The sequence below is a fragment of the Pristiophorus japonicus genome, chromosome 2, assembly GCF_044704955.1.
Source record: "Pristiophorus japonicus isolate sPriJap1 chromosome 2, sPriJap1.hap1, whole genome shotgun sequence".
NCBI classification, from domain to species: domain Eukaryota; kingdom Metazoa; phylum Chordata; class Chondrichthyes; family Pristiophoridae; genus Pristiophorus; species Pristiophorus japonicus.
This window is the reverse complement of record NC_091978.1, coordinates 18144559-18169038: the sequence shown is the minus strand read 5'-3', so window position 1 is coordinate 18169038 and position 24480 is coordinate 18144559. Positions and strand designations below refer to the sequence as shown.

Here is a 24480-nt window from a genome sequence, read left to right as displayed (position 1 = left end):
GGCCACGCACCCCAAAAACTGCTGATGAGCATAATGTAATGAGGAAGAAGTCGAGGATGAATCCTTGGGAGACTCCCGAAGTGACTGGATAAGAGTTGCCATTTCTGGAGATGCACTAGATACCTTCGGATAGGTAGGAATCGAACTATCAAAGGGCAGTTGAATGGGTGTAAATGTCGGAGAGGCTCTGGAGGAGGATGGCATTGTTAACCGGATCGAACAGAAAGAATGAAAGACTTGGATTTATATAGCGCCTTTCACGACCACCAGATGTCTCAAAGCGCTTTACAGCCAACAAAGTACTTTTGGAGTGTAGTCACTGTGGTAGTGTTGGATACGCCGCAGCCAATTTGAGCACAGCAAGCTCTCACAAACAGCAATGTGATAATGACAGATAATCTATTTCGTTATGTTGATTGAGGGATAAATATTGGCCAGGACACCAGGGATAACTCCCCTGCTCTTCTTCAAAATAGTGCAGTGGGATCTTTTACGTCCACCTGAGAGGGCAGACAAATGAGTCGTCGATTTACTTTCCGATTGGTGGGGACCACGAGGATGGACATGTCTGGTGACCAATGGCAGGAGTACGGGGCGGGGCAGCCAGAGGCAGGAGGTCACATGATGAAACTTCCAGGAATATGTCCAACCAGAGTTGGCAACCCCGACGACTGATGATGGCATTTTGCTGGCTTAAATTCCCCAGCTCGACTGTCCGCTTAGCTCAGCAGCAGCACTCTCACCACAGTTGGAAGGTAGTGGCGTCAAACCACACTCCAGGGCTTGTGCACGTAACCGAGATCGACACTTCAGTGCAGCACTGAGACGGTGTTGCACTGCTGGAGGTGACATTTTTCAGATGGAATGTTAAAATGAGACCCTGACTGGATATAAAACAAAATCCTTTGGTGTCGTTCAAAGAATTGTTTTTCTAGTGCTCAAACCAACATTCATCCCTTAACAACAACTTGTATTTATATAGCACCTCTAACATAATAAAACATCCCAAGGCGCTTCACAGGAGTGTTACGAGACAAAAAAATAAATTTGACACCGAGCCAGATAAGAAATTATGGCAGATGACCAAAAGCTTGGTCAAAGAGGTATGTTTTAAGGAGCGTTTTGAAGGAGGGAAGAGAGGTTTAGGGAGGGAGTTCCAGATCTTGGGGCCCAGGCAGCTGAAGGCACGGCCGCCAATGGTTGAGCAATTATAATCAGGGATGCTCAAGAGGGCAGAATTAGAGATAGAGAGTGGTGAGGCCATGGGAGGATTTGAAAATAAGGATGAGAATTCTGAAATGGATATGTTGCTTAACCACGAGCCAGCGTAGATCAGCGAGCACAGGGTTGATGGGTGAGCGGGACTTGGTGCGAGTTAGGACATGGGCAGCCTGAGTTTTGGATGACCTCAAGTTTACGCAGAGTAGAATGTGGGCAGCCAGTCAGGAGTGCATTGGAGTCATCAAGTCTAGAGGTAACAAAGGCGTGGATGAGGGTTTCAGCAGCAGTTGAGCTGAGGCAGGAGTGGAGATGGGCGATTTTACAGAGATGGGAACAAGCGGTTTTAGTTATACCAACAGCAAACGGGGCCTCGGTTTAACATCTCATCCAAAAGATGGCACCTCCGACAGTGCAGCGCCCCCTCAGCACAGCACTGGAGTGTCAGCCTAGATTTATGTGCTCAAGTCCCTGGAGTGCTCTTGGTCGGCCAGCGCGGACATGATGGGCCGAAATAGCCTCCTTCCATGCTGGAAATTTCTATGTTTCTCTATGATAAACATTTTCAGAAAATACGGCAAAACACACTCAGGCCAACATTAGTATTGGGCGTAAAGGAAATTGAAGATTACGTGTATAACAACTGCAGAAAATAGCAGCCAACACAGATTCAGAAGAGGGAAGATCCTGCCTGACCAACTCCTTGGCTTTTTTTAAGGAAGTGATACTTTGGAATGGAAAACCCTATGATGTGGCATACCTACCTACACTTGCAAAAACCCTCTTGTCATAGTTCCCCCAAAAGACTACTAGAAGCTCAGGAGTGGGGACTCGGGTAAAAGCTTTGAAAGTGGGCAAAGTAAATAAAAGAGCGGGTACTGATATTGGGCTATGGTACTAAAGAGAGAGCCCCACAGATCAGTTTTCAGATTCTTGCTGTTTCTAATTACATTAATGACTTGAGAATTCAGAAGATCAAAGTAATTAGAATGTTGAACCTTATAGTCAGAACAGCACACAAGTCGGAGGATGCCATGATCAATTGATGTTTTGTTTCAAATCACCACCACCCACCCGCCCCCCCCCCCCATGGCCTCGCCCCTCCCCTTCTCTGTAATCTCCTCCAGCCCCACAACCACCCCCCCCGGAGATGTCTGCATTCTTCTAATTCTGCCCTCTTGAGCATCCCTGATTATAATCGCTCAACCATTGGTGGCCATGCCTCACATAACAACATAAGAAATAGGAGCAGGAGTAGGCCATTGGCCCCTCAAACCTGCTCCGTCATTTAATAAGATCACGGCTGATCTGACCTTGGGCTCAGCTCCACTTCCCTGCCCACACCCCATAATCCTTAAATCTGTTAATCTCCACCTGAAATATATTCAATGACCCAGCCTCCACAGCTCTCGGGGCAGATAATTCGACAGATTTACAGCCCTAAGAAATTTCTCCTCCATCTCATTTCTATGGCGACCCATTATTCTTAAACTACGCCCCCTAGTTCTAGATTCCCCCACGAGTGCAAACTCGTTGCCTTCTGTTGCCTAGGCCCCAAGCTCTGGAACTCCTTGCCTAATCCTTCTCGCCTCTCTACCTCTCTTTCCTCCTTCAAGACGCTCCTTAAAACCTACTTCTTTTTGACCAAGCTTTTGGTCACCTGCGCTAATTTCTACAGATGCAGCTCGGTTGTCAATTTTTGAAAATCTCATAACACTCCTGTGAAGTGCCTTGGGACATTTGACTACGTTAAAGGCGCTATATAAATATAAGTTGTTGTGGTTGTTTATTTGGGCCAGAAAGGAATCATTTCACCGGATGTTAGGAAGATTGAGATCTGAACAACCAAGCTCAAAGTGAAAGCAATCGTGAAAACTGATAAGCCAGCTCAGTGGTAATAACAACAAAACCATCAACAAAAATATATTCCAATTAAAAAGAAGGGCGGTAAGAGAAGGGATAACCAGCCGTGGATAACCAGGGAAATTGAGAGTATCAAATTAAAAACCAATGCGTATAAGGTGGCCAAGATTAGTGGGAAAATAGAAGATTGGGAAATTTTAAACGACAGCAAAGAATGACTAAGAAAGCAATAAAGAAAGGAAAGATAGATTACGAAGGTAAACTTGCGCAAAACATAAAAACGGATAGTAAAAGCTTTTACAGATATATAAAATGGAAAAAAGTGACTAAAGAAAATGTTGGTCCCTTAGAAGATGAGAAGGGGGATTTAATAATGGGAAATGTGGAAATGGCTGAGACCTTAAACAATTATTTTGCTTCGGTCTTCACAGTGGAAGACACAGAAACCATGCCAGAAATTGCTGGTCACAGGAATGTGGGAAGGGAGGACCTGGAGACAATCACTATCACTAGGGGGGTAGTGCTGGACAGGCTAATAGGACTCAAGGTAGACAGGTCCCCTGGTCCTGATGAAATGCATCCCAGGGTATTAAAAGAGATGGCGGAAGTTATAGCAGATGCATTCGTTATAATCTACCAAAATTCTCTGGACTCTGGGGAGGTACCAGCGGATTGGAAAGCAGCTAATGTAATTACTCTGTTTAAAAAAGGGGGCAGACAAAAGGCAGGTAACTATAGGCCGGTTAGTTTAACATCTGAGTGGGGAAAATGCTTGAAACTATCATTAAGGAAGAAATAGCGGGACATCTAGATAGGAATAGTGCAATCAAGCAGACGCAACATGGATTCATGAAGGGGAAATCATGTTTAACTAATTTACTGGAATTCTTTGAGAATATAACGAGCATGGTGGATATAGGTGTATCGATGGAGGTGGGCTATTTAGATTTTCAAAAGGCATTCGATAAGGTGCCACACAAAAGGTTACTGCAGAAGATAAAGGTACACGGAGTCAAAGGAAATATATTAGCATGGATAGAGAATTGGCTGTCTAACAGAAAGCAGAGAGTCGGGATAAATGGGTCCTTTTCGGGTTGGAAATCGGTGGTTAGTGGTGTGCCACAGGGATCAGTGCTGGGACCACAACTGTTTACAATATACATAGATGACCTGGAAGAGGGGACAGAGTGTAGTGTAACAAAATTTGCAGATGACACAAAGATTAGTGGGAAAGCGAGTTGTGTGGAGGACACAGAGAGGCTGCAAAGAGATTTAGATAGATTAAGCGAATAGGCTAAGGTTTGGCAGATGGAATACAATGTCAGAAAGTGTGAGGTCATCCACCTTGGGAAACAAAAAAAACAAAAAAAGGGAATATTATTTGAATGGGGAGAAATTACAACACGCTGCGGTGCAGAGGGACCTGGGGGTCCTTGTGCATGAATCCCAAAAAGTTAGTTTGCAGGTGCAGCAGGTAATCAGGAAGGCAAATGGAATGTTGGCCTTCATTGCGAGAGGGATGCAGTACAAAAGCAGGGAGGTCCTTCTGCAACTGTATAGGGTATTGGTGAGGCCGCACCTGGAGTATTGCGTGCAGTTTTGGTCGCCTTACTTAAGGAAGGATATACTGGCTTTGGAGGGGGTACAGAGACGATTCACTAGGCTGATTCCAGAGATGAGGGGGTTACCTTATGACGATAGATTGAATAGACTGGGTCTTTACTCGTTGGAGTTCAGAAGGATGAGGGGTGATCTTATAGAAACATTTAAAATAATGAAAGGGATAGACAAGATAGAGGCAGAGAGGTTGTTTCCACTGGTCGGGAGACTAGAACTAGGGGGCACAGCCTCAAAATACGGGGGAGCCAATTCAAAACCGAGTTGAGAAGGAATTTCTTCTTCCAGAGGGTTGTGAATCTGTGGAATTCTCTGACCAAGGAAGCAGTTGAGGCTAACTCATTGAATGTATTCAAGTCACAGATAGATAGATTTTTAACTAATAAGGGAATTAAGGGTTACGGGGAGCGGGCAGGTAAGTGGAGCTGAGTCCACGGCCAGATCAGCCATGATCTTGTTGAATGGCGGAGCAGGCTCGAGGGGCTCGATGGCCTACTCCTGTTCATAATTCTTATGTTCTTATGTAAAAACAAACACTGGAATGAGCGATTGGCTGTAACATGAAATTAAATCTGGAAGTGTATTAGCTATCCTCACAGCTTGGGCGATCACTAGGATCCTTCAACCTCAATACATCCTTGCAATACACTCCTAACACAAGTTACTGTTGTTTTTTTGAGTTACTTTACTTTTTTTCTCTGAAGGAAATACAAGACAGATCATGTGATGAAAGATAATCCTTATTCCAGATGTATGAATTTAGTGAGAATGTGACATGTCCCCCCATATCCCCTGTATTCCAGGAACTTGAGCACATAAATCTAGGCTGACACTGCAGTGCAGTGCTGAGGGAGCAGTACACTGCCAGAGATGCTGTCTTTCAGATGAGACATTAAACCGAGGCTCTCAGGTGAACGTAAAAGATCCCATGGCACTATTTAGAAAAAGAACAGGGGAGTTGTCCCCGGTGTCCTGGTCAATATTTATCCCTCAATCAACATAACAAAAAACGATTATCTGGTCATTATCACACTGCTGTCTGTGGGAGCTTGCTGTGCGCAGATTGGCTGCCCCGATTCCCACATTACAACAGTGACTACACTCAAAGTTCTTTATTGGCTGAAAAGTGCTTTGAGACGCTCGGTGATCGTGAAAGGCGCTATATAAATGCAAGTCTTTTCTTTTTTTCTGTAATGTACACACACTGTGACTCAGAGGATTGGAACCATTTCCTAACGGGCTTACATTTCAGGATGAATCTCGGAGACGACGCTGATGCAGTTATCCTGAAAGATGGTGAACTCGTGGTACAGGACCCAGGAAGGAGGTCGAGGCCGAGGCTTCCTGGTGAGGTAACACGATAAGGGATGCAGGTGAGCCACGTGCTTATGATTCAGCATCAGGTAATTCCCAGAGCCATCCACGTCTCTTGCTACCTAGAAACCAGGGTTGGGTTTTTGGTTTTGAGGTGGGGGGGCGGGGGGGGGGGGGGGAAGGGGCAACAGGAGGAAGAGAGCAGGGGAGAAAGAAAAAGTTAGTGTAATCAGTTAAAATCATAGAGGTTTACAGCACGGAAGGAGGCCATTTCGGCCCATTGTGTCCGTGCCGGCCGACCAAGAGCTATCCAGCCTAATCCCACTTTCCAGCTCTTGGTCCGTAGCCCTGTAGGTTATGGCACTTCAAATGCACATCCAAGTACTTTTTAAATATGGTGAAGGTTTTTGCCTCTACCACCCTTTCAGGCAGTGAGTTCCAGACACCCACCAAGTGAAAACATTTCCCCTCAAATCCCCTCTAAACCTCATATTAATTACTTTAAATCTATGGCCCCTGGTTGTTGACCCCTATGCTAAGGGAAATAGGCCCTTTCTAGCCACTCTGTCTACGCCCCTCATAATTTTATACACCTCAATTAGGTCTCCTCTCAGCCTCCTCTGTTCCAAAGAAAATAATCCCAGCCTATCCAATAGCAAAGGGAAAAATAAATGCCCTTCTTTAATTTAACATGGAATTAAACTGTGTTACCAGTGCATCAAGATTAAGAGATCACCCTGTAGCGTGCCCTCAATGACACTTTAAAGATTTTTTGTAATCATGCCTCTTATATAACTGACACTCATCAACTGTGATCGGTGTCAAATTTGCGTAAAATCATTTCTCTGAGGCTCCTTCAACAGATGCCAAACCGACTATCTCGTGCCTAGCCACCAGGGAAAGGGTTCTTCACAGCAGTTTTAGGGGTGGCTTATTGATGGAGCTCAGACTAAATGCTTTATTTGGTTACTGGCTGTCATCAGCTGAACCCAGATCGGTGACAGGAGCTCGATAAGCAGCTGCTGACTCTTCAGTTCTCGAAGGACCCGCCTGAATTAACTTTGTCTTTCTGATGCTGGCCAGCCTGCTAAACACTCAGGGTTTTCTGCTTTTTTTAGTAGGAAAAAAATACATCGCGTTCAATGCTTACCAAAGATCAATTAATCGGAATTGCAACATCTCAAGTTTAATATTAAACGCAGATATTAAAATGTGCAGTTATTTCAATATTAAAACACGTCACATTACTCGAATATTTCTAATTACATTTTAATGCACCATCATCGAGATTTGTAGCCTTATTTCTTAAAGTCTACGGCTTTGCATTCTCATAGCTGCAGTCTGACAGCTAATTCAGAGACTAGGGTCCTGAATTTAAGGAAAGGTAACTTCGATGGTTTGAGGCGTGAATTGGCTAGAATAGACTGACGAATGATACTCAAAGAGTTGACGGTGGATAGGCAATGGCAAACATTTAAGGATCACATGGATGAACTTCAACAATTCTACATCCCTGTCTGGAGTAAAAATGAAACAGGGAAGGTGGCTTAACCGTGGCTAACAAGGAAAATTAGGGATTGTGTTAAATCCAAGGAAGAGGCATATAAATTGGCCAGAAAAAGCAGCAAATCTGAGGACAGGGAGAAATTTAGAATTCAGCAGAGGAGGACAAAGGGTTTAATTAGGAGGGGGGAAATAGAGTATGAGAGGAAACTTGCTGGGAACATAAAAACTGACTGCAAAAGCTTCGATAGATATGTGACGAGAAAAAGATTAGTGAAGACAAACGTAGGTCCCTTGCAGTCAGATTCAGGTGAATTTATAATGGAGAACAAAGAAATGGCGGACCAATTGAACAAATACTTTGGTTCTGTCTTCACGAAGGAAGGAAGGCACAAATAATGTACCGGAAATACTAGGGGACCGAGGGTCTAGTGAGAAGGAGGAACTGAAGTAAATACTTATTAGTCAGGAAATTGTGTTAGGGAAATTGATGGGATTGAAGGCCGATAGATCTCCAGGGCCTGATTGGGATGCATCCCAGAGTTTACTTAAGGAAGTGGCCCTAGAAATAGTGGATGCATTAGTGATCATGTTACAACAGTCTATCGACTCTGGATCAGTTCCAATGGACTGGAGGGTAGCTAATGTAACGTCACTTTTTAAATAGGGAGGGAGAAAACGGGTAATTATAGACCGGTTAGCCTGACATCAGTAGTGGGGAAAATGTTGGAATCAATTATTAAAGATGAAATAGCAGCGCATTTGGAAAGCAGTGACAGGATCAGTCCAAGTCAGCATGGATTTATGAAAGGCAAATCATGCTTGACAAATCTTCTAGAATTTTTTGAGGATGTAACTAGCAGAGTGGACAAGGGAGAACCAGTGGATGTGGTGTATTTGGACTTTCAAAAGGCTTTTGACAAGGTCCCACACAAGAGATTGATGTGCAAAATTAAAGCACATGGTATTGGGGATAATGTATTGACGTGGATAGAAAATTAGTTGGCAGACAGGAAGCAGTCGGAATAAACGGGTCCTTCTCAGAATGGCAGGCAGTGACTAGTGGGGTGCCGCAGGGCTCAGTGCTGGGACCCCAGCTATTTACAATGTACATCAATGATTTAGATGAAGGAATAGAGTGTAATGTCTCCAAGTTTGCAGATGACACTAAGCTGGGTGGCGGGGTCAGCTGTGAGGAGTATGCTAAGAGGCTGCAGGGTGACTTGGACAGGTTAGTTGAGTGGGCAAATGCATGGCAGATGCAGTATAATATGAATAAATGTGAGGTTATCCACTTGTGGCAAAAACATGAAGGCAGAATATTATCTGAATGGCGGCAGATTAGGAAAAGGGGAGGTGCAACGAGACCTGGGTGTCAGTCATTGAAGGTTGGCATACAGGTGCAGCAGGCGGCGAAGAAGGCAAATGATATGGTGGCCTTCATAGCTAGGGGATTTGATTATAGGAGCAGGGAGGTCTTGTTGCCACTGTACAGGGTCTTGGTGAGGCCTCATCTGGAATATTGTGTTCAGTTTTGGTCTCCTAATCTGAGGAAGGACATTCTTGCTATTGAGGGAGTGCAGCGAAGATTCACCAGACTGATTCCCGGGATAGCAGGACCGACATATGAGGAGACACTGGATCGACTGGGCCTATAGTCACTGGAATTTAGAAGAATGAGAGGGGATCTCATAGAAACATATAAAATTCTGACGGGATTGGACAGGTTAGATGCAGGAAGAATGTTCCCGATGTTGGGAGAGTCCAGAACCAGGGGTCATAGTCTAAGAATAAGGGGTAAGCCATTTAGGACCGAGATGAGGAGAAACTTCTTCAGTCAGAGAGTTGTTGACCTATGGAATTCTCTCCCGCAGAGAGTTGTTGAGGCCAGTTCGTTAGATATATTCAAGAGGGAGTTGGACATGGCCTTTACGGCTAAAGGGATCAAAGGGTATGGAGAGAAAGTAGGAAAGGGGTACGGAGGTGAGTGATCAGCCATGATCTTATTGAATGGTGGTGCGCGCTCGAGGGGCTGAATGGCCTACTCCTGCACCTATTTTCAATGGGCCCAAGTTTCCACACGCGCCTAGAACGGCGCAGTCCCGACCTGGACGCCCGTTTTTCGCGCCACAAAGTGCGCCTAAAAAAATCTTCGGTATTCTCCACCTACTTGCAGGTCCTCTGGCCCTCGGCGCAGCCAGCACAAGCTGTGGGGGGGCGGAACCAGATCCCTGCGCTGAAAACAGTGCCAGGACCTCTGCACACGCGCGCTACAGTTACCGGCCGGGAATAGTTTGTGCTTTAATATGGAAGTTTCGGTAGCTGGGCACTGCTTCAAGGGGCCCAGCGCGAAGGAAAACGTTGTACTCTTTTCGTGGCGCATGGCTGGGAAAGAGTTGGACTGTGTGCGCTCCGAGAGGGGCCTGGGGGGGGGGGGCGGGGGGTGTGAGGGGGAGGTACGAGATTAGAAAAACCCGCAAAACATTGCCCACACCACCACAACACAAATCACAAAAAAAATTAAAAGAATACTCGCACTTATTTTTGGAGTACTTTACCCTCCTCTACGCCGCCGACTATGCTGACCGCCCTGATTTCCCAAGCGGTCATTGCGGGCGCACTTCTGGGCGGACGGATCGGGCAAAAGTCAAAACTCTTGCTGGTGTCGCAACCAGAGGCTTTGCACACCCGGTGCTGCTCACCGCCGCTGCAAAACCCGACCGGAGGATCGCGATGGGGCGCAGGGGACCTGAACACCGCCTTTCACCCTGCTCCAGGGAAAATTCTCTACTCCAGAGAACTGTGGAGGCTGGGTCATTGACTATATTTAAGATGGAGAAAGATGGATTTTTGAGAGATAAGGGAGTCAAGGGTGATGGGGAGCAGGCAGGGAAGTGGAGTTGAGGCCAAGATCAGATCAGCCATAATCTTACTGAATGGCAGAGCAGGCTCGAGGGGCCAGATGGCCAACTCCTGCCATCAAAGAACTCACTTCAGGAGTGGAAGCAAGTCTTCCTCGATTCCGAGGGACTGCCTATGATGATGATAATATAGATTGTAAATAGTTGTGGCCCCAGCACCGATCCCTGCGGCACCCCATTAGCTACTGTTTGCCAACCGGAAAATGACCCATTGATCCCGACTCTCGGTTTTCTGTTCGTTAGCCAATCCTCTATCCATGCCAATCCTCATATTACCTCCCAAGCCCATGAACTTTTACGTGGCACTTTATCGAATGCCTTCTGGAAATCCAAATACACCACATCCACTGGTTCTCCCTTATTCACCCTGTTTGTTACATCCTCAAAAGAACTCCAGCAAATTTGTCAAACATGATTTCCCTTTCATCAAACCATGCTGACTCTGCTTGATTGAATTATGCTTTTCCAAATGTCCCGCTACTGCTTCCTTAATAATAGACTACAGCATTTTCCCAACGACATGTGTGAGGCTAACGGGTCTATAGTTTTTTGTTTTTTGTCTGCCTCCTTTTTTTAAACAGGGGGAGTACATTTGTGGTTTTCCAATCCGCTGGGACCGTCCCAGAATCGAGGGAATTTTGATAGATTACAACCAATGCATCCACTATCTCTGCAGCCACTTCTTTTAAGACCCTAGGATGTAAGTCATCAGGTCCAGAGGACTTGTCCGCCTTTAGTCCCATTATTTTACTGAGTACTACTTCTTTAATGAAAGTGATTGTATCCCTTCCTATAGCCCCTTGATTATTCACTATTGGGATGTTTTTAATGTCTTCTACCGTGAAGACTGATACAAAATATTTGTTCAATGTCTTTGCCATTTCCCTGTTCTCCATTATTAATTCCTCAGTCTCATCCTCTAGGCAACCAACACTTACTTTAGCCACTCTTGTCCTTTTTATGTACTTGTAGAAACTCTTACTATCTATTTTTATATTTCTTGCTAGTTTACTTTCATAATCTATCTTCCCTCTCTATCATTTTTTCCGTCGTTCTTTGCTGGCTTTTAAAAGTTTCCCAATCCTCTGGCCTCCTACTAGTCTTGGCCACATTGTATTCCCTTGTTTTCAATTTGATACCATCCCTTATTTCCTTAGTTAGCCATAGATGGTTATTCCTTCTCCTACAGTCTTTTCTTATCATTGGGATATATTTTTGTTGCGAGTTATGAAATATCTCCTTAAATGTCTGCCACTGCTCATCAACCGTCCCACACTTTAATCTATTTTTCCAGTCCACTTTAGCCAACTCTGCCCTTTGTAGTCTCCTTTATTTAAGCTTAGGACACTGGTTTGAGATCCAACTTTCTCACCCTCCAACTGAATTTGAAATTCAACCATGTTATGGTCACTTATTCCTCGAGGATTCTTTACTAGGAGATCATTTAGTAACCCCGTCTCATTACACAGCACCAGATCTAAGATAGCCTGCCCCCTGGTTGGTTCCGCAATGTACTGTTCAAGAAAACTATTCTGGATACACTCTATGAACTCTTCCTCAAGGCTACCCTGGCCAATTTGCTTTGTCCAATCAATATAAAGGTTAAAATCGGCCATGATTATTGCTGTTCCTTTTTTACAAGCCTCCATTATTTCTTGATTTATACTCCGTCCAACAGTGTAGCTACTGTTAGGGTAGACTACCCTCACCAGCAACTTTTCCCCCTTATTATTCCTTATCTCCACCCAAACTGATTCAACATCTTGATCTTCTGAGCCAATATTGTTTCTCACTAACACACTGATCTCATCCTTTAGTAACAGAGCTACCCTACCTCCTTTTCCTTTCTGTTTGTCCTTCGAAATTGTCAAATACCCCTGAATATTTAGTTTCCAGCCCTGGTCACCTTGCAACCATATCTCTGTAATGGCTATCAGATCATACCGATTTGTATCTATTTACGCCGTCAACTCATCTATTTTGTTACGAATGCTATGTACATTCAGATACATATTTCTTATGTTCTTATGAAACCCGGAGTGCAAAGGACCGGAAAATCCAACCCTGTGACTCTATGACAGACATCCGTGCCTTCCAGCCATACAGAAGAGACAAACCTAACAACTCCACCTTGTTCTGGTGGAACAGTTAAGCTAACAGAGTGAGACATCAGGCAAAGAATTCTGGGACCTTATCCAATGCACACCTGGTGGAGGAGCATCACTGGCAACTATGCAACCAGATCACTGGTCGACCTTATGCAAGGAGAAGGTCGACAAGAACTGGCACACAACATAGCAGTATTAAAGGGACTATATATCTCACTAAACTGAACTCAGGCCTTGGAGGAGAAATTGGGACAGGGCAACACCACCAAGCACCTTCAGGAAGTAGCCCGAGATCAGAGCTCTCTTTATGTTGAGCAGGTTTTCCTCCATTCCAAAGTTGGCTGGTGATACAGGCAGCTCAATCCTCTGCATCAGTTCCAACAGTTCGTAGCGGATAACGTCAGCCAGCTTCAGGGCAGAATAACTCAGATAGTTCTTCAAGCACCACGTTTCATCTTCATTATCTGCAAGCAGATTTTACAGGGGTAATCTGATATCACAGCCCACTCACCAGTAGATAAATTAAAATGCTCCAGATACAAGGTAGACAATAATGGACAGGTGGGGCAGATTATGAGCTTTTAAGAAGTACATTAGTGTTTGGGGGGGGGGGGGGGGGGGGGGGCACTGCATGATTTTACCTGAGGCAAAAAGGTGAGAGGGGGGCGGTGGGATAACTGGAAATATGCAGCATGCAAGGCAGTGTTTGAGAGAGAAATATCTTAAAATTTCAGGTTTAGTTGCAGGGTCACACCTGAAATGTTAACCCATCTTACTCTTTCAGATGCTGCTGGCCCTTGTAATGTATGCATCTGTGAGTATGCTGACAGTTTTATAGAGCTATTGCATTGAGTGGCTTGGCCAGTCATGTGATGTTCACAAGACTCAATAAAACCCCAGTCCGCTGGGTCTAGGTCATCCACAATGAGGTATGCAGTTGTGAGTCCAGTGGATGAACTCGTAATGTGCAGTGTGATTGTTAAACCTTTGTTAATAAACCAACTAGTTCTTAGTAACAATGTGTTGCTATGAATTCTTAAGCAAAGAACCCATGAAGCAAATACATTACAGCCCTCTGCACATTTCCTCTTTCTGTGGTTTCTTGGGCTCATTTCAGCCAGTGCACTTCAGCCAGTGATGTGAGGATGCTCACATAGTCCACGGGAAGTTAATCAAGCGTTGATAGTTTGGAACCAATTGGTGGGTGACCAAACGTTTGGTCAAAGAGGTAGGTTTTAAGGAGCGTCTTGAAGGAGGAGAGGTAGCGAGGTGGAGAGATTTAGGCAGGGAGTTCCAGAGCTTGGGGCCTGGCAGCTGAAGACACGGCCACCAAGGGTTGAACGATTATAATCAGGGGTGCTCAAGATTGCAGAATTAGAGGAGCACAGACATCTCGGGGGGCGGGGTGTTGTGAGGCTAGAGGAGAATATAGAGATAGGGAGGGGTGAGGCCATAGAGGGATTTGAAAATAAGGATGAGAATTTCGAATTGCTTAACCGGAAGCCAATGTAGGTCAGCAAGAACAGGGGTGATGGACAAGTGGGACTTGCTGCAAGTTAGGACATGGGTAGGCAGAGTTAGAATGTGGGAGGTCAGAAATGAGTGAACTGGAATAGTCAAGTCTAGAGGTAACAAAGGCATGGATGAGGGCTTCAGCATCGGATGAGCTGAGGCAAGGGCAGAGACGGGCGATGTTACGGAAGTGAAAATAGGCAGTGTCTTAGTTATGCAGCGGATATGTGGTTGAAAGCTCATTTCAGGGTCAAATATGACACCAAGGTTGTGAACAGTCTGGTTCAGCCTCAGACAGAAGTTGGGGAAAGGGATGGAGTCAGTGGCTAGGGAACTTGTGGTGGGGACCAAAAACAATGGCTTTAGCTTTCCCAGAAATGGAGATGTTGCTTAACCGGGAGCCAATGTAGGTCAGCGAGCAGAGGGGTGATGGGTTAGCGGGACTTAGTGCGAGTTAGGACACAGGTATCGATGTTTTGTATCACCTCTAGTTTACGTAGGTTGAATGTGGGAGGCCAGCCTGCAGTGCGTTGGAATAGTCAAGTCTGGAGCTAACAAAGGCATGGGTGAGGGTTTCAGCAGCGGATGAGCCAAGGCAAGGGCGGAGACAGGCAATGTTACGGAGATGGAAATAGGCGGAGTTATGCTGCGGAGATTTTGGATCACCCCTGGTTATCAATACTGAAACAATGATATCTCACACTACGAGCGGCTGCCGATCCAGAACCATCATCAACAGTAACTTACATTTTTATAGTGACTTTAACACGATAAAGCATCCCAAAACAGCTGAGAGGTGAAGAAAGTAGTTGGATAAAATGATCAGTAAACGAGGCAATGCGAATGGCTGACACATTTGTATCACTTTTTGGGGAGGGGAAAAACAGAAAGAAAAACAAGTACTAATTTAAAGAATACAGGTTGAGCCGCCTTTATCCGAAAATTTGGGGACCTGGCCGGTTCTGGATAAGGGATTTTTCCGGATGAGGGGTTGTTACGTTAAATTGGATGGTACAGGTACTGAGCAAGGGGATATCAGGGCTGGCTGGCTTGGGGCTGGGAGTGCGGCAGAGAGATCATGGGGGGGGTGTGGGGGGGAGCGGTGGATCGCGGGGTCAGGCCAGCAAATGCGGGAGTCGGCAGCGAGGAACGACTTCAATTTATTCATGTCGGAGTTCTGCGCATGCGCCACCCGGTGGCTGGGAATGGTTCTGGACGAGGGGTGGTTCCAGATAAGAGAGTTCTGGATAAGGGAGGTTCAACCCGTACTGCCTTTTTCACACTTACGCTGTTTGAAAGCATTGTAGACGTTGATGAGAGTAAAATGGTCACCCTCAGGATGTAGAAGAACCCTCCTGCGAATGGCTGCGGCTTCCTCTAGATGCTTGGGTGGGGCAACAAAACATGGTGACGCTGAAGGAATGATAAATAAGCAGGTCATGAATGTCTCGGATATTCTGCTCTGATATAATAATCAAAGAGCGATCACAAATCGATTTAAACACCTGGTAATGACTGTTATGGCGACTCACCGGTAACTACCCATTTGCTTTGGATTCAGACAAATTCGCTCTGAGGACCGACTTCTGCTCGTTAAGGAAAATGCATCCGGTTTACTGGTTAAGAATTTTAACCAGCAATACAGGCCCCTTTTTTTGCACTACTTCAATGCACAACATTCAACAAATCATAGAAGTTTACAGCACAGAAAAAGGCCCATTGTGTCCGTGCCGGCCAAAAAAAGAGCCATCAAGCCTAATCCTACTTCCCACCTTAGTCTGTAGCCTTGTAGGTTTCAGCACTTTAAGTGCATATGCAAGTACTTCTTAAATGCAATGAGCGTTTCTGCCTCTACCATCCTTTCAGAAAGTGAGTTCCAGGTCCCCACCACCCTCTGGGTGAAAATATTTCTTTTCAACTCCCCTCTAATCCTTTTCATCCACCTCTGTCCCTGCCTCAGCTCTTCTGCTGCTGAAACCCTAATTCATGCCTTTGTTACCTCTAGACTTAACTACTCCAACTCACTCCTGGCCGGCCTTCCACATGACGTAAACTTGAAGTCATCTAAAACTCAGCAGCCCAAGTACTAACCCGCACCAAGTCAAGATCACCCATCACCCCTGTGCTTTCTGACCTATATTGGTTCCCAGTTAAACAATGCCTTGATTTCAAAATTCTCATCCTTGTTTACAAATCACTCCATGGACTTGCCCCTCCATATCTGTAATCAATTTCAGCCTCAAAATCCCACAAGATGTCTGCGCTCCTCAAATTCTGGCCTCTTGAACATCCCTCATTATAACTGCTCAACCATTAATGGACGTGCCTTCAGCTGCCTGGGCCCTAAGCTCTGGAACTCCCTCCCTAAACCTCTATGCCGCTCTGCCTCACTTTCCTCCTTTAAGACACTCGTTAAAACCTACCTCTTTAAACAAGCTTTTGATCATCTGCCTTAATTTCTTCTGTGGCTCGGTGTCAAATCTGTTTGTCTGTAACACTGTTGTGAAGCACCGGGGGGACGGTTTACTACGTTAAAAGGCGCTAGTAGGATTATATATTCCCTCGAGTTTATAAGAATGAGAGGTGATCTGATTGAAACATAAAACATTTTTAAGGGGCTTGACAGGGTAAATGCTGAAATAATGTTTCCCCTGGCTGGGAAATCTTAAACACAGGATCACAGTCTCAAAATAAAGGGTCGGCCATTTAGGACTGAGATGAGGAGAGGTTTCTTCACTCGAAAGAGTTGTGAATTTTTCGAATTCTCTGTCCCAGAGAGCTGTGGATGCTCAGTCGTTGAGTATATTCAAGACAGAGGACGATACATTTTTGGGAACGAAGGGAATGAAGGGATATGGGAATAGTGCGGGAAGGTGGAGCTGAGGTAGAAGATCAGCCATAACCTTGTTCAATGCAGGCTCGCGGGGCCAAATGGCCTACTCCTCCTCCTAATTCTTATGTTCTGATAACTTCAAACCTATGCTCCCTGGTTATTAACCACTATATTACCAGTTCAAATAATTGACCAGTAGCAATTTATATGAAATCAGGCAGGTGGCATTCTCACGGTAGTAATGGTGAAGGCTGAAAACGAGACAGAAAAGTTTGTAAAAAAAATATCCAGCCCAGTGCTAGACTGAACAAAAGGTGACCAAAAGGTAATTCTATTGCACTTCACATTGCATCTCAATAGTACTTCGCAACCCCACAACTTCCCCCACATAGAAGGTCAAGGGCAGTAGCATCATGGGAACACCACCAGGGTCCCTTCTAACTCATGCACCATCCCGACAGAAGAAATAGGAGCAGGAGTAGGCCATTTGGCCGCTCGAGCCTGCTCCACCATTCAATAAGATCATTTCCCATGCCTCGGGAGCCTCTTATCAACAAGAGCAGACATTGACGATGAGATTCAACACCGCTTCCAGTGCGGCAGTGCAGCCTTCGGCCGCCTGAGGAAAAGTGTGTTTGAATATCAGGCCCTCAAAACTGCCACCAAGCTCATGGTCTACAGGGCTGTAGTAATACCCGCCCTCCTGTATGGCTCAGAGACATGGACAATGTACAGTAGACACCTCAAATCGCTGGAGAAATACCACCAACAATGCCTCTGCAAGATCCTACAAATCCCCTGGGAGGACAGACATACCAACATTAGCGTCCTCAACCAGGCCAATATCCCCAGCATTGAAGCACTGACCACACTTGACCAGCTCTGCTGGGCAGGCCACATTGTTCGCATGCCAGACATGAGACTCCCAAAGCAAGTGCTCTACTTGGAACTCCTTCATGGCAACGAGCCAAAGGTGGGCAGAGGAAACGTTACAGGGAAACCCTCAAAGCCTCCCTGAAAAAATGCAACATCCCCACTGACACCTGGGAGTCCCTGACCAAAGACCGTCCTAAATGGAGGCAGTGCATCTGGGAGGGCGCTGAGCAACTCGAGTCTCACCACTGAGAGCATGCAGAAATCAAACGCAGGCAGCGGAAAGAGCGTGTGGCAAACCTGTCCCACCCACCCTTTCCCTCAATGACTATCTGTCGCACCTATGACAGGGACTGTGGCTCTTGTATTGATCTGTTCAGCCACCTAAGGACTCATTTTAAGAGTGGAAGCAAGTCTTCCTCGATTCCGAGGGGCTGCCTATGATGATGATGGTTGATCTGATCATGGACTCAGCTCCACTTCCCTGCCCGCTCCCCATAATCCTTTACTCCCTTATCGCTCAAAAATCTGTCTATCTCTGCCTTAAATATATTCAATGACCCAGCCTCCACAGCTCTCTGGGGAAGAGAATTCCACAGATTTACAACACTCAGAAGAAATTTCTCCTCATCTCAGTTTTAAATGGGTGGCCCCTTATTCTGAGACTATGTCCCCTAGTTTTAGTTTCCCCTGAGTGGAAATATCCTCACTGCATTTACCTTGTTGAGCCCCCTCATTATCTTATAAGTTTTAATAAGATCACCTCTCATTCTTCTGAACTCCAATGAGTATAGGCCCAACTTACTAACCGTTCCTCATAAGCCAACCCATTCATCTCCGGAATCAACTTAGTGAACCTTTTCTGAACTGCCTCCAATGCAAGTATATCCTTCCTTAAATACAGAGACCAAAATTGTACGCAGTACTCTAGGTGTGGCCTCACCAACCCTGTATAGTTGTAGCAGGACTTCTCTGCTTTTATACTCCATCCCCCTTGCAATAAAGGCTAGCATTCCATTTGACTTCCTCATTACTTGCTGTAACTTTTTGTGTTTCATGCACAAGGACCCCTAGGTCCCTCTGTACTAATGTATTTTGCAATTTTTCTACACTTAAATTATAATTTGCCTTTCTATTTTTTCTGCTAAAGTGGATAACCTCACATTTTCCCACATTATACTCCACCTGCAAAATTTTTGCTCACTCACTTAGCCTGACTATATCCCTTTGCAAATTTTTTGTGTCCTCCTCACAATTTGCTTTCCCACCCATCTTTGGGTCATCAGCAAACTTAACTACATTACACTTGGTTCCTTCATCCAAGTCATTAATATGTAAATAGTTGAAGCCCCACACTGATCCCTGTGGCACTCCACTAGTTACTGTTTGCAAAACCTGAAAATTACCAATTTATCCCGACTCTCTGTTTTCTGTTAGTTAGCCAATCCTCTATCCATGCTAATATATTATCCCCAACCCCGTGAGCTTTTATCTTGTGCAGTAACCTTTTATGTGGCACTTTATCGAATGCCTTCTGGAAATCCAAATACACCACATCTGCCCCCTTATCCACCCTGCTCCTTACATTCTCAAAGAATTCCAGCAAATTTGTCAAACATAATTTCCCTTTCATAAAACCATGTTGACTCTGCTTGATTGAATCATGCTTTCCAAAATGTCCTGCTGCTGCTTCCTTAATAATGGACTCCAGCATTTTCCCAATGACAGATGTTAGGCTAACTGGTCTATAGTTTCCTGCTTACTGTCTGCCTCCTTTTTTGAATAGGGGGACGTTACAATCTGCTGGGACCGCCCCAGAATCCAGGGAATTTTGGTAGATTACAACCAATGCATCCACTATCTCTGCAGCCACTTCTTAGGATGCAAGCCATCAAGTCCAGGGGACATGTCCACCTTTAGTCCCATTATTTTACCGAGTACTACTTCTTTAGTCATAGTGATTGTTTTAAGTTCCTCCCTTGCCCCTTGATTATCTACTATTGAGACGTTTTTAGTGTCTCCTACCGTGGAGACCAATACAAAATATTTGTTCAATGTCTCTGACATTTCCGTTCCCATTATTAATTCACCAGTCTCATCCTCTGAGGGACCAACATTTAAGTTAGCCATTCTTTTCCTTTTTATATGCCTGTAGAAACTCTTACCATCTGTTTTTATATTTTGTGCTAGTTTATTTTCATAATCTATCTTCTCTCGATTATTTTTATTCTATTTATTATATATTATTATATAGCTTTATATCGCTGTTCCTTCATCGTCGCTGGGTCAGAATCCTGGAACTCGCTACCCAACAATCTTGTGGGAGCACCTTCACCACACGGGCTGCAGTGGTTCAAGAACTAGGCCCATCATCGCCTTCTCAAGAGCAACTCGAGATGGACAATAAATGCCAGCTTTGCCAGCAAAGTCCATATCCAGAGAATGACTTAAAAGACAAATCAACATCCTTCAATCTCAGTTAAATCAAAAGCTACCTAAAGGATGAAAAACGTTGGCTGCTGTCCAAACAAGTAGAATGTGTTATTATTTTTACTATACATTTCTGTCATTACAACTGCCTACCAACCAGTCTTTCCTTTCTCCAAGTCTGAAATTCTCACCAATTATACACCATCCTGCCTTTGAAAAAGTACAATGTGGCCTTCTTCTTCTTAGGCAGTCCCTCGGAGTCGAGGATGACTATAGAATTGCAGCAAAATATTCCGGTGCACCTTCGAGCCCAGGCAAGTCATGTAAGTCTCAGAGGTGCGCCGTTTTCACCTGATGCCGAAACTTGGGCCCTTAGGGAGGGAGTTCCAGAGCTTGACAGTTGAAGGCATAGCCGCCAATGCAGGGGTGAAGAAAATTGGGGGTGCACAAGAGACCAGAATTGGAGAAATGCAGAGATCTCAGAGGCTTGTAGGGCTGGAGAAGGTTACTGAGATTGGATGAGGTGAGGCCATGGAGGGATTTGAAAACATAGATGAGGATTTTAAAATGGAGGAGTTTCTGGATTGGGAGCCAATGTAGGTCAGCGAACACAGGGCTGATGAGTGAGCGGGACTTGGTGTGAGTTAGGATACAGGTGGCAGAGATTTGGAAGAGCTCAAGTTTACGGAGGGTGAAAAATGGGTGGCCAGCCAGGAGAGCATTGGAGTAGCTGAGTCCGAAAGAAACATATAAATAGACGAGGGTTTCAGCAACAGATGGACTGAGGCAGGAGCAGAGACAGGCAAAATTACGGAAGTGGAAGTGGAAGTAGGCGATCTTGGTGATGGAGAGGATAAACAGTCATAGGCTCAGCTCGGGGTCAAATAGGAAGCCAAGGTTGTGACAGCCTGAGTCAGCCTCAGGCAGTGGCTAGAGAGGGGAATGGAATCAGCGCCTGGGGGATGCAGAGTAACCAAAAGTCAGTGCAATGTTTACACACAGCACGGTGCGTGAGCCTCCCAGTTTGCAGTGGCAGCAGACATAACAGTACAGGTTGAAAACCAGTGATTTTGAAAACTTTAATGGGTGCGTTACTATGCCGCGCCTTTAAGACTCGGCTTTTCCCAGGATCTGATTCGGAGTTTCACGCATGCGCAATGGACCCACAAAATGTACCGACCAAACTTTCATTATTGCTCACCCCCACCGCTCCCCTCCTCTCTGGTGTGCAACAGCTAATTTATTGCCCGTCAGCTCTTCGACCGAATTTCATGGTGGGAGGCGCAAACTTTTTCAAGGCGCTAAAAGTACCGCTCCGCCTGGATTAACGCCGCAACAGAGGCCCGACCGAATTTCTCCCCCAGAGGGTTATATTTTTTAATCTATAAGATTAGATAGAAAGTCTAGCCTGAAAAGATGGTGCAATGCTGAACAACCACTAAGTGGGTATTTGAGACAAATGGCTTGAAAATTCTCTTTCCTGTTTGGCACACAAATTATACAATTTGGGCGACAGGGGGGCGAAGAGGAAGGAAATTGGTGCAGAATTAATTTCCACTGAGTATCTGGCCCTTTCTACCAGTGTGGAAAAATCTTGGTCATGATATGATATCATGATATCACAGGAACTGGAGGAACCTAAATAGCCATTTCCCAACGACTATGGATCGCAGAGAGATTGATTGTCATTAAGAAATGTGGCAACTCGACTGTGGAGCACATAGGGACTAGTGACTCAAATTTCCCTCTTCGGCCACACCCCTCCCTCGCCTGTAATTCTTTACAGCCAATGGAGAACCTTTTATGGAGTGCAGCCACTGTTGCAATGTAGGATTCACGGCAGCCAATTTGGCACACAGCACGATCCCACAAACAGCAATGTGATAATGACCAGATTATCTGTTTTTGTTTATGTTGACCGAGTGATAAATATTGGACGGAGCTCCAGGGAGAACTCCACTGCTCTTCTTTGAGTGTGAGAGTGAGAGAGAGAGAACCTTCCGAAAGACAGCACCTCCGACAGTGCAGCACTCCCTCAGCTGAGATTTTTGAGCTCAAGTCTCTGGAGTGGAACTTGAACCCACAACCTTCAGACTCAGAGGCGAGAGTGCTACCCGCTGAGCCACGGTTGATGGCCAGGAACTTTGGGCCGATGTCCAGTAAGTGCTGTAGAATGACACGGGGGGGCCTACGCCTTTTATGCATATGTCCCGGGCCCTGGGTGTTTGGTACAGGGTTAATCGCTGGTCAAGAATTCCCACCCAGTCTTTCCTGGCTACACCACAACCAGTCGGAATTTCTGAGCTAATTTTATTTGCAATTGTAAAAATACTGCGGTCTTGGTAGCAGAGGTTTCTGACACTGACTGTTTCCTGCAAAAAGGAGAAACACTGAAGGGGGAAAGGTTATTTTAGAAGTTCAATATTTACGATCTTCGCTCCTGGCCTCCTGCAGCTTGGAGGCTACGTGTGCATCTCAAAGACACTTCAACGCGCGCACACTCTGACACACAGAGAGATAACCGTTTCATTTTCCGATCCACCTTAGAATGATCACAGGAATATGCAAAAATATGGCACTTCAAATCAAAGATTAAAACCATGCCATTGCTAGTCATTTCAACAAATACAGGAATGCCCATTAACCACAGCTATCGTTCCCCATTACATCTCCATTATTATGGTCAGTGCTCCCACAAACTTTCAAACACAAACACATGCACTTGCTTTACACGACTTATTGCAGTCTTCGACTCAAACTAATTCTTTACCAAGACCTCAAACTCCGGAATCTCCTACCTTCTGCAGTTTGTCCTTTCTCCTACAAGCCAAAAGCTTTTGAAACCCAATCTTGCCACCACTTAGATCACAACAAACCGATTCATCTCATCTGCTCTATTTTTTTTTAAACTGCCCTGGGGACGTCCTGACCCTTCACTTTGAATTTTTCAAGAAAATAGGGCTAGAGAGAACATAAATGTGATTTTAATGAAAAATAACATTTACGACAATCTAGGAAAGAACACTTCATTCAAAAAAAAGATAAATGTTTGGAATAATTTACCATTCGGGTGAGGTGCTGACGCCTGCTGTTAGCACCTCCTACGGTTAAAGAAAAAGGGAAAAAAGGAACGAAAGTGGAGATTGAATTCAATTCACCAAGTCACCCAGCATTGAAGACATGTTGCAGGGTGGGAGTACAAAAATCCGAGTAACAAGCGAGGAACTCAGAATAGGAAAGCACAGATTCAGGGTAATTTCCAAAATAAATCTTATTGAGAGGCTCGAGGGGCCCTGTGGCCTACTCCTGTTCCTATTTCTTATGTTATGTTCTTATGTTATATACTAGCTTTGGAGGGGGTACAGAGACGATTCACTGGGCTGATTCCGGAGATGAGGGGGTTACCTTATGATGATAGATTGAGTAGACTGGGTCTTTACTCGTTGGAGTTCAGAAGGATGAGGGGTGATCTTATAGAAACATTTAAAATAATGAAAGGGATAGACAAGATAGAGGCAGAGAGGTTGTTTCCACTGGTCGGGGAGACTAGAACTAGGGGGCACAGCCTCAAAATACGGGGGAGCCAATTTAAAACCGAGTTAAGAAGGAATTTCTTCTCCCAGAGGGTTATGAATCTGTGGAATTCTCTGCCTAGGGAAGCAGTTGAGGCTAGCTGATTGAATGTATTCAAATCACAGATAGATAGATTTTTAACCAATAAGGGAATTAAGGGTTACGGGGAGCGGGCGGGTAAGTGGAGCTGAGTCCACGGCCAGATCAGCCATGATCTTGTTGAATGGCGGAGTAGGCTCGAGGGGCTAGATGGCCTACTCCTGTTCCTAATTCTTATGTTCTTTTGTATAAAAGTTATACGTCTGTAAGAATAAAAGTGTTTAATAATGATAACATTGATTTTATATACATATATATGTTAAAATTGTAGATTATTCGAAAAGACAAGTTTGAAGAGGCAAAATGGTTAACTTGCCCAAGTTCATGTCTCCTCTGGGCTGGGCAGAGCTCAAGGAACAAAGGAAGCATGGCATTGAAACTCACCAAACAAGAAAAGGTGTTAATTGGAAAGCCATTATGCTAATCAAGGAATGGCACTGGCCCTCCAGACAGACAGGGGTATGAGGAGAAGCCAATCAGGAACGACACTGGAACCAGGACCCAATCCTGAGGCTTTGAGAAACAATGGCCTTAAGGGGTATAATAACCCGAGCAAAGATTGCTAGCTGTCTCTTTTCTTAAGCACAGGGCAAAAACAGGGCCTTCCTCTACAGAC

The 24480-nt window shown here is 45.0% G+C and overlaps 1 protein-coding gene across 5 annotated transcripts in view; it reads right to left on the bottom strand.

Moving 5' to 3' along the window:
• LOC139236107 (putative pre-mRNA-splicing factor ATP-dependent RNA helicase DHX32) overlaps window positions 1-24480 on the bottom strand; it is a 207028-nt gene that overhangs the window by 7439 nt on the left and 175109 nt on the right. For 4 of the 5 annotated variants that reach the window (XM_070866799.1, XM_070866802.1, XM_070866798.1 and 1 more), the window contains exons 9-11: window positions 15344-15469; window positions 12818-13008; window positions 5944-6134 (exon numbers count right to left, since the gene is read on the bottom strand). In XM_070866799.1, the coding sequence (XP_070722900.1) occupies window positions 5944-6134; window positions 12818-13008; window positions 15344-15469 (508 nt within the window). Of the gene's footprint in view, window positions 1-5943; window positions 6135-12817; window positions 13009-15343; window positions 15470-24480 lie in introns of those variants that run through there. The other variant, XM_070866803.1, reaches the window with a different exon arrangement.